The sequence below is a fragment of the Carlito syrichta genome, unplaced genomic scaffold (assembly GCF_000164805.1).
Source record: "Carlito syrichta isolate Samal-C Ts95f unplaced genomic scaffold, Tarsius_syrichta-2.0.1 Scaffold165621, whole genome shotgun sequence".
Taxonomy (NCBI): domain Eukaryota; kingdom Metazoa; phylum Chordata; class Mammalia; order Primates; family Tarsiidae; genus Carlito; species Carlito syrichta.
Genome location: NW_007109717.1, coordinates 426,039 through 439,471, shown reverse-complemented (window position 1 = coordinate 439,471; position 13,433 = coordinate 426,039). Strand labels below are relative to the sequence as shown.

Below are 13,433 nucleotides of genomic sequence, written 5' to 3'. Positions count from 1 at the left end.
TTCAGTCTCACTCTGTCGCCCAGACTGGAGTGTAGTGGCCGCTCCCGGCCACCGCAGCCTCGACCTGCTGGGCTCCGGCGATCCTTCCGCCTCAGCCTTCCAAGTAGCTGGAATTATAGGCGCGCGCTACCACGCCCGGCTAATTTTTTGATTTATTGTAGAGATGAGGTCTCGTCAAGTTGCCCAGGCGGGTCTCGAATCCGCGGGATCAGGCAATCCACTCACTCAGCCTCCCAAGGCGTGGGATTATAGGCTGAGCCACCGAGCCCGGCTGTCTTACAACACTTTAAAAAAGTATTTTATTTCATTATCCTGAACATTCTTTTTTCTCCATAATCTCTGAAATTGGAATGTGGTATTAAGATGGATGGTATCAGACATGGTGGCTTGTGCCTGTGATCATAGCTGAAGAAGGAACACTGCTTGAACCCAGGGGTTCAAGACTAGATTGAGCAACATATCAAGACCTCATCTTTACAAAAAAGTTTTTTTTAATTAGCCAGATGTGGTAGTATCTGACTATAGTCATAGCTACTTGGAAGGCTGAGGCAAAAGGATTGCCTGAGCCCAGAAGGTCTAGGCTGCAGTGAGTTGTGATCATGCCACTGTACTCTAGCCTGGGTAACAGAGTGAGACCCTGACTCAAAAAAAAAAAAAGATAGTGAATCAGAGTATAATTGGCATTAATTGGCATTACCTTTTCCCCTCTTAGTGATACATAATGGTGAGTTACAATTTTTGATAGCATTTTAGATTTCTTTTTTTTTTTCTTGTTTCTAGAGACGTAGTCTCACTTTGCTGCCCAGTCTGGTCTTAAACTCCTGGCCTCTAGTGATCTTCCTGCCTTGGCCTCCTAAGTGCTAGGATTACAGGCAAGAGCCACCATGCTGGCCTACATTTCTAAATTAAATATATGCTCTATCAGGAGAAGCTGATGTGAGCTCAGTTATAACAGGAAATCTGTCACTAATAATGGCTAAAATCGTAAGGCTTTTAAATTATTTACTTTCTAATATAATTAGGGCAAATTCAAAAAGATCCTATAACTTCACTTTGGCAATGAGATGCTTTCTGAGGAGCAGAATTAAGGCTGCAAGTATATGTAGCACCAGAACCATCGTATCTAGGCCTCAGCCCACACTGCAGCTGCACTGGCAGGGACGTGCTGGGCTGCTGAGGAGAGGAGTGAGGATGGCACTTCCAGGCCATGGAAATCCGGCTCCTTAAGCCGTTTTTCTTCCAGAAGAGCCTGAAAAGTCATGTTCTGAGGGACACTGTTATGAGGCAGCAATAAAGGTATCTCATGGTACATAGTTTTCCTGTACTAAAAAAGCCAAATACAAGTCATTTCTCCTGGTTACCTGGATCAACTTCTCTGGGACTAGGTGGAGATGTAGGAGACAGAAGCTGATCAATCGTTCCCTGCTAATTAGCTTCCTGTTCCCAAGTAGCCTCCAACAACTTTTTTCTTTTTCTTGAGTTGGAGTCTCACTCTGTCACCTGGGCTGGAGGGCAGTAGCACGCTCCTGGCCATTGCAGCCTCGACCTGCTGGGCTCCTGCGATCCTTCCACCTCAGCCTTCCAAGTAGCTGGAAGTACAGGTGTATGCTACCATGCCTGGCTAATTTTTGATTTATTGTAGAGATGAGGTCTCACCAAGTTGCCCGGGTGGGTCTCGAACCTGCAGGCTTAGGCAATTCTCTCACCTCAGCCTCCCAAAGTGCTGGGATTACAGGCTGAGCCAACCAACAACTTTTTTCTAGAAGAAAGTTTTTAAGAAGGTAGGAAGTAGAAAGATAACTCCTCTTAGGAACTATACCAACATGACCCAACAAACACTGGTGATGTTTTGAGTTTAAGAAGCGGTGTAAGGATTTGAAAAACACATACACTAATGAGCTGTGGTGCAGTCAACACTGGCATTGCACTGAGATTTAGCTGTTTCTCTGCTAGCAGCTGTTCAGGTAGGGTCTCCTGGTGTAGTAGAAAGCGCTCCTGCTCAGCCATTTCTGGTATTCAAGATAAGAGAGAAAGAGAACATGATGGAACTTTTACTTCTGCTCTCTTTTGCTGTCATAAAACAAATCTGAATTCAAGGGTAACCCTGCCACTATTCAAAGATTTTAGGACGTTTCTAACTCTAAATTCTAGATTGCTGATTATGTTTACAACGTATTCATGGTTTGATCCAAGTCATATGACCTTTCACAGTGAGCAGAAACAGCTAGGAGTGATACCTGTTAAGGAAATACACTCTACTGTTTAGAGAAGTTGCAGAGCAGATGGCTACTTCGTGAGCTCTAAGTTCCCCAAATGTGGGCCTACCCAGTCATACTTTACAGTAACTCAGTAAAGTTCTTCTCACCAGAGTTTATATTGTACAGTTGACCCTTCAGTGACACAGGGGCTGGAGGCGTTAAGCCCCTGAACAGTTGAAAATCTGAGTATACCTAGTGACTCCCTAAAAATTTTACTACTGCTGCTGCCACAGCTGCAGTGAAAGCTTCACAGCTTTGTTTCCACTGTTTTCTGCAATGGTCCCTATGCTGGATTCATTTATCTTGAAATGGTGGACAACTGCAGTTGCAGACCTGAATCTACAGTATAGATCATGCAATTCAATTTTCCTGTGTAATGTCATGACCTCTCTGCTTCTTGGGAGTACTTCAGCATCCCGAATGGCACTTCACATGGGTGCCATGCTGTTATTCAAGGTTTACAGTATGGAACTAAACAAAAAGAAGAAACGTGCAAGAACCATGAGAGATTACTTTTTACTAAAGAAGCTGCTCACTCGATGATTACAGTCACAGGACAACTAAAGCAGATACTCACAAGACTTCCGCTCACCTCAACAGCAACAGGAGGTGGCTACAAAACTGCTGCTTAGCACAGCATGTACCACTATAATTTTATGCAGCTGTGACTTCATACTGCATCTTTACAGTCGGTTACCTTTCTCTTGACTGTGAATGGCTAGCACATGCGGTCTGTGTTTGTGTGCATGCATTTTGATAAATCTTAACTTGTTGTAATAGATTTGTATATATCTCAAAGTAGCAAATAATAAAATAGACCAGTATCTACATATATTTTATACATTCATGACATACATTTCTCTTAATTTTTTTATATTTCTAGGCTATATGATTCATCAAATTGTTAAAAATTTCCCCCACATTTTATAATACATATATTGAAACAAATCCATGTCTAAGTAGACCCACAAACTTCAAAGACATGTTGTTCAAGGATCAACTGTAGTTTCATTCAAAAGGGAAATGACTTAGAAGCTACCATGAATGTATCACAAGAAAAACAAAACCAGGAAGAACATGCCCCAAAACTACTAACTAGCATGGGTTATGTCCCACTGGTGAGGCAAGGGGCTTCTGCCTGCCATGAATTATCCAGGCTGCAGCCTGAGACTTGGCTCTGCCCAAAAGGAATGTGCTGGGCTACAGGGACAAAGATTTGAACACTATGTAGTCTCATAAATACAGCAGTCACAGCAAAAGGAAGTGACCAAAGCATGGACATTCTCATTCAAATACTGGCAGCATTTTACATGATCTCAAATTTGGAAAAACTAAAGGGAACATTTTTGGCCATTTCCATACTGAGAAAAACAGACTGGGAGGACAGGGAGACAGGAGAGGTAGAGAGAGGTTTCTCCCCATAATATACAGAAGTTGCAGACATGACATTTCACTTCTAAATACTCAGCATGTATCTCCTAAGAACAAGGACATTCAACCACAATATCACTGTCAGGCCTACAGAATTAATATCAATAGAGTAATATCATCTAATATTAGGCAAGTTCAAATATTCCCAGTTGTCCCCAAAATATTTCTCAGAGTTATTCTGGTTACTTTGGGGGTGATTCAGAATCCAATCAAGAATCTCACACTATATTTGGCTGTCATATGTCATGGCTCTTAGGCTCTTTTCATCTGAAAGAGGCTCTTATCCTTTTTTGTCTTTCATGTTGCTAAAGTTCTGGAGAGGCTAGGCCAAATGTATCATTAAAATGTCTCACCATCAGGATATCTGACTGTTCCCTTGTGATTAGATTCAGGTGGGACACTTTTGGCAGCAATACAACATAGGTGATGGTATTTACTGCCACCTTCCACCCCTTCAAGAAGGACACCATGTGGACTTCTTATTGTTGCTGATGGGTCTATTAGGTTTGTGTACTGATACACTGAAACCATGGGAATATCCTGTTCCCCTAGCCCCTAAATGCAAAGGTTTCAGCAACCTTTGATGATCAATTCTTCTTGGTTGCAAAAATGGTGACTTCTATACTTCTTTCTACACTTCTTAGTTGGCATTCTTTTATAAAGAAGCGTTTCACTGACTCCTTTCACTTTGGGGAATCACTGTGGATTCATACATTTTTCTTTTATAAACTGAAACTTAATTATTTATTACCATTCTTGCTGATGTTCAAATTATCCCCAAACTTGGCCAGCAGGGACTGTTCAAGGTTCTTGTGCTTTTTTGACATCTCTACATTAATCTTGCTTTCTAGCCTATTAAGACTCTCTAAGATCATTTCTTCAGTAAGCTCTTATTTCCTTTTACTGAAAAATGCTAGCTAGAAGTCAAAATATGGAAGTAGGTAAACTTGTGCCCCTGGGGTGTCATGGTTTTTAGGCCTCTTGAGAGGAAAGGGACAAGAAATATATGTAAGCTGGGCATGGTGGCTCACACCTATAATCCCAGCACTTTGGGCAGCGGAGACAAGAGGATTCCCTGAGCCCAGGGGAACAAGACCAGCCCAGGCAACCTGAAGTCACCTTGTCTCTACAGTAAATAAAAACATTAGCCAGGTGTTGTACTCCAGTCTGGGTGACAGAGTGAGACTCTGACTCAAAAAAGAAAAAAGTATTTTTTTAACTGACACATGATAAGTGTACATATTTATGGGGTACAATGTGGTGTTTTGACATTGTGTAATGATCATATCAGGATAATTAGCATATCCATCACCTTAAAGAAGAAAATGTATATTTTTAAAAAATTAGATATCTTCAAGTGTAAGGCTACAAGGTTCTTCCTCACCTTCCTTTCATATTTGTATCCTCATACTCCTTGGTTGTTAAAAATAATACAGGCATCTATAGGGACCTGTGGGTGACTAGCTCCAGAACCCCCAAGGATACCAAAATCCTTAAGTCTCTGACATAAAATGATGTTGTATTTGCATATAACCCACACACATATACTTCAAATTATCTCTAGATTACTTATACTCTCTAATACAACGTAAATGCTATGTAAATAGTTGTTATACTACATTGGTTTTTAAAATTTGCATTCTTTTTCACTGTGATTTTTAATTGTTTTTCCAAACATTTCCCATCTGTGGCAGGTTGAATCTGCAGATGCAGAAGCCAAGGATACAGAGGGCTGACTCCACTATAGTTCATTATTTCTCTATCTACAACATATATAACATAGTTTCAGAATTACTGCACAAAGTACCACATATAAACAAATCCACTGTGTAAAGGTCAAGATTTCTTTGTAGTTCTTTTAGGTCTTAGAATATGTATTCCTAAGGGTGTATAATCACAGTACTCCCTTCAAAATCATTTGAATTTATTCTTTGGGCATTCTTAATTTAAAACACAAATGACTTTTCTCTCTACAAAGAAAAATAATAATAATTCCAAGCATATATGTAACTATAAATGGACACTAAATAAAAAGCATCTTTTAAAGGTAGAGATAGGTTATTTCTAGTAGATCCTACTAACTGTTAAAAACACATCATAACAGTTCATTGACAGCATGACCAACTTGTATGTCTTCTTGGGCAAATTCTTTCTTTTACCTTCAATTTTTTCCTGCAGTATATCCTCCGAAAAGTCTGAAGCTAACGCAGCCAATTTACTCAAGCCAAGAAGGGTTTTTTTCTTTGCAAAGTAACGAGTTTCCATATTTGCCAAACTCAGAAGTGTTGTATGAGCCTACAATAAACAAAATAAGATCCTGGGTACCAATCAAGTTGAAAGAAAGGCTAAGTACATCCCAAATTTGTTTTCTTCCCCTAAGTCATATCAATGAATGAGAAGTTCATAATTCGCAAGTATAAAAATGCCATAACATTGAGAGTAATTACACAGCAGAATACCAACCATCCGCACTAATTACGGGAAAAAGAGACACATACAAAACATCTATTCTAAGGCAATTACATTCTCACTTGATCATCCTGTCAAGAACAAACTTTAAGATTTATTTGTGTGCTGTTTTACTCATAATCTAAATCTTATTGTTATAAAAACACAAGCACTACAAAAAAAAGGTCAATGAGCGTTATTTACACATTAGTAAAATTTTTATAATTTTAATATAGTCAATCACAATGAACAATATTTTTTAACTGAGATATTAGAAGTAATGGCAATGCCCTCACAAATCAATAATGTATTATGCAAATTATGTGAGACAACTGGAGGTGTACATTGTAAATAACCTTTAAGTAGTATTTTAAAATAATTTTTTATTGTAAATTGACAATTATAATTGTGTATACTTAAGGGTAAAAAAAGTGATGTTATGATATATGTATATAATGTGGAATAGTGGAATCAAGCTATTAACATATCCATCACCTCACATACTTGTCATTTCTGTGGTGAGAAAATGTGAAGTTTACTCTTAACAATTCTGAGATATATAATACACTATTATTAACTTTAGTCAGCATACTGTGCAATATATATCAAGCAACTTCTTCCCCCTGCTAACTAAACTTTGACCATTTCCCCTACCTTCCAGTCCCTGACAATCACCATCTACCCTCTGTTTCTATGAGTTCAACTATTTGAGATCCCACATACAAGCGAGCTCATGTCATATCTGTTTCTTTGTGCCTGGTTTATTCACTTAGCACAACATTCTCCAGCTTCATCAACGTGGTTGCAAATGACAGAATTTCTTTCTTTCTTAAGGCTAAATATTATTCCACTGTGTATATAAACTGCACCTTATTTATCCATCTACATGGATGGACAATGAGGCTGATCCTGTAACAGCTATTGTGAATAGTGCTCAATGAACATGGGAGTGCAGATGTTTTTTCGACACAATTGATTTCAAATCCTTTGGCTATACACCCAGAAGTGGGACTGCTGGATCATATGGCAACACAATTTTTAAGGAACCTCCATAATGGGTGTACCAACTTATATTCCCACCAACAGTGTACAAGGATTCGCTTTTCTCCACATCTCCTCCAACACTTGTTATCATCCAACTTTTTGACAACAGCCATGTAAGGTGACAGCTCACTGTGATTTTAATTTGCACTTCGCTAATGTATAGCAATGCTGAACATTTTCCTCACGTATCTGTTGGCCACTTTTAAGTTTTCTTTTGAGAAATGTCTATTCAGGTCTTTCGCCCATTTAAAAATTTTGCTTTCTTGCTGCTGCGCTGAGTTCCTTGCATGTTTCGGGTCGCAACTCCTAACAGGTGTACAGCTGTAAGTAGCATTGTAATCACTGACTGCCAAATGCATTAAAGTTAAATGACTCGCAAATATCCACCCCATATAAGTCAACTTCTTACCTTTTCTAATTCTTGGCTATTAATTTCGTGTAACCAGCTGAGATGCTCATGAGCCTGCAGAAAGCTCGCCAGCTGTCCATGCTGAGAGACGGGCTGAGACAGCAGTTTGCCTCGCTTTCCCTTCTCCAGATACCAACGGAATAGGAAGTCTGAAAAATTCTGCAAATCACAGAGCCCACTGTCCCTTACACGTAAATAAAACAGCTTTCAGAAATACATTTCTGATGGTAAAATATAAATTTCTTCCAAAGGCCTCCAAAACAGAAATCCTGTTTCAAACAACAATTTCCTGTATTGTAGGATCACTTACTTTGATTATCTCATTTGACAAATGTATAAATTCAGATTTCTTGCTCAAGATTACTGATGTAGTTAATGGCAGAATTTTGAAGTGTGTTGGCCAATATGGTGGCCACTGGCTATAGTAGTTATTTAAGCTTAAGCTAAAAAATAAAGTTTAAATTTAAAATTCAGTTTCTCAGACGCACTAGTTACATTCCAAGCCACATGTGGCCAGTGGCTCACAGGGACAGCACACACAAACAACATCTCCATGATCACAGGAAATGCTATTGGACAGCACTGAGACTATATAACATTCTGGATTAAGAGACTCAGAAGTAGAGTTCTGTGCCAGTTGGCCACATGGGCTGGCATGATAAACTGGAACCTTGAGAGGACCAAGTACCCAGTTAGTTATCCTCACTAGATGTTTGCTGAGTGTTGGGATACTGTGAAAAAGTCTAAAGCTAAAGCAGTCAATTTACTTAAGCCAAGAAGGGCTAGAAAGAAAGGCTGAGCTAGAAGGGAAGACTAAAATCTCCTACAGTCTCATGGCATTTAAGAGATACTTCCATGTAAGCATGGATCCTGCTATGAACACAGCGTCTTCCCAAAAGACTTCTGAAACCAGAAGTGAAATAAATGCAACGAAAGCTAAGACTAAGCCCTGGACCACCTGAGGACTGAGTAACCTGTCTCTCATCTAAACTGTCTAAAAGAGAAAAGTGAAAACACTCCCAGAGGAAAAATAATATTGATTTTCATCTTTAAGGATTTTTTTAAAATGTGCAATGTTCAAAACTCAATTCAAAATTTATCAGATATAAGAAACAGAAAAATATGACTCAAGCAACATAAAAAGCAGTCACCAGAAATAGACCCAACGAAGATCAGACACGGAGTTAGTACAAAAGGTTTTAAAATAACTATTAAACATGTTAAAGAAAAGAAAAGCTCACCGCATCAACAAGGGGACCTGCATAATCAATGTTTGTATACCTAACCCTGAATTGTACCCCACATCTTTATAATAAAAAAAAAAGAAGCCGGGCTCAGTGGCTCAGCCTGTAATTCCGCGCCTTTGGGAGGCTGAGGTGAGTGGATTGCCTGAACCCACGGGTTCGAGACCAGCCTGGGCAGCAAGACCTCATTTCTACAGTAAAATCAAAAAATTAGCTGGACGTGGTAGCACGTGCCTATAATTCCGGCTACTCAGAAGGCTGAGGCGGAAGGATCGCCGGAGCCCAGTCGGTTGAGGCTGCAGTGGCTGGAAGCAGCCACTGCACTCCAGTCTGGGCAACAGAGTAAGACTCCAACTCAAAAAAAAAGCAAACAAACAAACAAAAAAAAGACAGAAAGAAATTTAAGAAAAGCAATATTGTGAAAATGATGGAAAATGTCAACAGAGAATCTACAAAAATAATTTTAAAAATCATGATCAGCTGGGCTCAGTGGCTCAGTCTGTAATCCCAGCGCTTTGGGAGGCCAAGTTGCGTGGATTGTCTGAGCCTGCAGGTTCTAGACCCACCTGGGCAACTTGGTGAGACCTCATCTCTACAATTAAAAAAAAAAAAAAAAATCAGCTGGGTGTGGTAGTGCATGCCTGTAATTCTGGCTACTCGGAAGGCTGAGGCGGAAGGATCGCCGGAGCCCAGAGGGTCAAGGCTGCAGTGGCCAGGAGCGTGCCACTGCACTCCAGTCTGGGCAATGGCGTGAGACTCCAACTCAAAAAAAAAAAAATCATGATTGGGGAAGTATCTACTTTAGCGCTATTGTGAAATACTAGATAAGCCACATCCAACAACCAGCAATTAATCAAGCAAAATAAATCACACCCAGCCAATGAAATACTATAATGGCATAAAATGCTATTGTAGAATATTTAATGACAGACAAACGTTTACAAAGTATTAAGTAAAAACAGCAGCTGAGCACAGTGGTTCATGCCTGTAATCCCAACACTTTTACAGGCTGAGGTGAGAGGACTGCTTGAGACCAGGAGTTTGAGGTCAGTCTGGGCAACATAGTGAGACCTCGTCTCTACAAAAAATTAGCTGGGCATGGTTGCATATGCCTGTAGCCCCAGCTACTTGGGAAGCTGAGGTCAAAGGATCACCTGAGCCCAGGAGGTCAAAGCTGCAGTGAACCATGATTGCACTACTTCACTCTAGCCTGGGTGATACAGTGGGACCCCCAAATTAAAAAAAAAAAAAAGCAGCTGACAAAACATATTTGTTTCTAATACATGGAGCAGGAAGACTGGGAGAATATAAAACACACATTCAAAACGGTTCTCTCTGGGTGCTAGAATTATGAGTGATTTGGGAGAGTATTCTGAATTTTACACAATATAACTTTTACCGTAAGAAAACTATATGCCTTTCTTTAGTAATCAGCAGACTGAATAAACTGACTTTAAGGAACAACTTAAATTCACCTAGACAGTGAATGGAAATTCAAAAAAAAGTAAGAGGCATGATATCAAACCCAAGGAAAACAGGAACATTAGGTGTATATAAATCTGAGCTCTCTAAAAGTCATATCCTATGTCCCCAGTATCTTCTGTCCAAATTCTTAAACTTTTACCAATATTCACCTACTTAAGTACTTTTATCGTAACTAAAAAATATAAAGACAGAAATGAGAATTTCATAGTTTCCAAAGGTCAAAGAATCTTTGACTGTACTTCTATATATAGAATAGTCTGCTAAAATTACAAAGAAACATAACATACAAATTAGTAAGTTCGCATCGAAATTAACTTTGAAAAGACTGTACCACGTTCCCAGAGCCCCATCACAGATTTGAGGGGCAAAGCCTTGCTAGAGGACCCAGGGGCCATGTACCCAACACTCAGCACCTGATCTGCAAACTGGGTCATGTAGCGCTGCAGTCGGCTCTGGTTGTCGGTCTGCTCACACATCTGCACCAAGACATCAAAGTCACAGTATTTCTCTGCTAGAGAAGCAGCCCACATGTACTGGCCTAGTGTGACTGTGGAAATGAGAACAAATGGGAAAAGATTCTGTCAGCAAAATGTGAAATATGCCGTAAAACCTATTACTTGAAATAGTACCTTTATTTCTATTGCGCACTAAGAATCACTAATGGAACAGAAACCTTCCTGGTCACTGGCGTTTAGTTTCACATCCACTCGCTAAAGATGCAAATTCAGTCCTTTGCTTCACTGCTGCCACTCCCAAAGCCACTCCCTTCCTTCAGGCACCAGCAATACACACTCCTCCCAACCCTAGCCCGAAAAGAGCATGTCCTTGGCCAAAGAGCCACACTATCTCATCTGTACCCGTGACCAGCCTTTAATCAGGCTCTACTCTGAGTCTGGTTATTACATGTAAAGGTCCAAGATGCTAAGCTCTCAGAGGGCAATCTCCACATATATTGTTAATTTATTCATTTTAAAAATCATTTTCAGTATCATCTACAGTACTTGTACCTAGGAAGTACTGAAAACAAAAGCTGAATAAATGAGCACAGGAAGCATATTTGCTTTGCTTTGTGTTCTTGATTACAGTTGGATTAGCACTACTACACTGAATGCAACACATTACCTATTTGGCTCTCTCATCCGTCTGCAAATTTAAAGGCCTGTAGCCCGGAGGCGGCCAGACTGGTCAGTGGTGGTGGTAGTGGCCATGTGGTGGACGCACAGATGCAGATCTTTGTGAAGACTATCACCCTTGAGGTTGAGCCCAGTGACACCATCAAGAATGTCAAAGCTGAAGTCCAAGACAAGGAGGGCACCCCATCTGACCAGCAGCGTCTGGTATTTACGGGCAAACAGCTGGAGGATGGCCGCACGCTCTCAGACTACAACATCCAGAAAGAGTCCACCTGCACCTGGTGCTGTGCCTGTGAGGTGGCATCATTGAGCCTTCCCCCCTCAGCTCAACCAGAAGTACAACTGTGACAAGATGATCTGCCGCCAATGGCCACACACGCCTGCACCCCCGTGCCGTCTGGCAACTACTGCAAGAAGTACGGGCACACCAACAACCTGTGCCCCAAGAAGAAAGTCAAATAAAGCCCTCGCTGGCTCTTCCAGCAAGGCAGCCTCCTGCCCTGGCCCATGGCCCTGGGTCCTCAATAAAGTTTCCCTTTCATTGACTAGAACAGTAAAAAATAAAGACCTGCAGCCTTGCCAAATATCATGCACTTACGAAGAGGAGATAAGAGATCTGATCTCTTCTGTAGGTATTCCATCTCCAGATTGCTATATCTTTCCTGATCACTGGATTTATCCAGAGACTTAAGCTGAGAAACATAACCATCCAGGAAGCAATCGATCAGCGCTACCAGCTGCTCTGTCACGACATTTCGGAGGTTGCTGTCTGCCTGTGGGTAAACCATCTTCAGCACAATCCCATGCTGACGTACTATTACTGTTCGGATACCAGTGGGACCACTTGTTGCTGTAAAATCACACAAAGTAATATGGTAAGTAAGGCGTCTAGTAATGGCTAGAGGAAAGACCACTTGACTAAAAAGTATGTCGCTTCACCACTGCTGGAAAAATCTGTCACACAGCGGTTCAAGTGATACTTGTCTATATCCTGCCGGAACCCTTTCTTCTCCATGGTTTCCTCAGCAGAGCCAGGAAATCAGGATTCTTCTTCCTTCAAAATTCCTTTACAGTGACTTCTGCTACTTGGGGTACTAAATCAACATAACCTATAGTCCATACACATCTCCAGAACCCGGATCTGCTTCCATGAATAACTATTTGAACTAAAACCTAGAAGATGCATAGTAAGTACCTGTTGGGAGCCGGCCCCAGAGGCCCACCTGAACGTTAGGGATCAAGGGTGGGCTGTGGACCCTGAGACCACTAGGTTGTGTTCAGGATCTGTTGGCCCATTTCCTCTTCCCTTTTTTTGCTATTTGGCACATCTCATCAGAAGGAGCTCTGCTGACCAAACCTGAAGGCTCTGTGACTGTGACAGGCATGGCTAACTCTAGAAACTCATTGTTCCTGTTTCCCATGAACTGCGGTTTCAGCTTAGGTATTAGTTATAATTGAGACTCGGGTCACATTTGGGAGCCTTTAATATGGTACAAGCTTCTTTATAAGATTTAAAAGTATATTTGTAGAATTAGTATATACATATGGAGAGCTGTTTTCAGCTTTAGATGGTATAGATGATTATCTAGAGTTATCAGAAATGGCCCAGAACAAACTTTGGACTGGGCCACATTCCTAAGGGCCCAGTGCATACTTTGGTCTGGGCTGCATTCTTTTAAACCAGTTTTAGCTACAGTTAGTGTAGGGTTTTCTACTTATAGAAATTGAATTTATTTTATTCATAGAAAGTATTGTAGAATAGGTTATGTTACGTCAGTGAATTATGTTAGTTCAAGCATGATGAAACGTGATATTTTGAGGTTTAATAAGAATACAGCTAACTTTAGAAATGTCATTGTCCCCATTTTCTTTTCTTTCTTTTTTGAGTTGGAGTCTCACTCTATCACCCAAACTGGAGTGCAGTGGCCACTCCCGGCCACCGCGGCCTCGACCTGCTGGGCTCCAGTGATCCTTCCGCCTC

General features: G+C 40.7%; 1 protein-coding gene across 1 annotated transcript in view; it reads right to left on the bottom strand.

The window, feature by feature from the left end:
• NUP133 (nucleoporin 133) overlaps nt 1–13,433 on the bottom strand; it is a 69,618-nt gene that overhangs the window by 11,183 nt on the left and 45,002 nt on the right. Inside the window, exons 20-24 of the mRNA XM_008051116.2 lie at nt 12,051–12,302; nt 10,733–10,866; nt 7,591–7,749; nt 5,849–5,984; nt 1,891–2,009 (exon numbers count right to left, since the gene is read on the bottom strand). Coding sequence (XP_008049307.2) covers nt 1,891–2,009; nt 5,849–5,984; nt 7,591–7,749; nt 10,733–10,866; nt 12,051–12,302 — 800 coding nt within the window. The remainder of the gene's footprint in view (nt 1–1,890; nt 2,010–5,848; nt 5,985–7,590; nt 7,750–10,732; nt 10,867–12,050; nt 12,303–13,433) is intronic.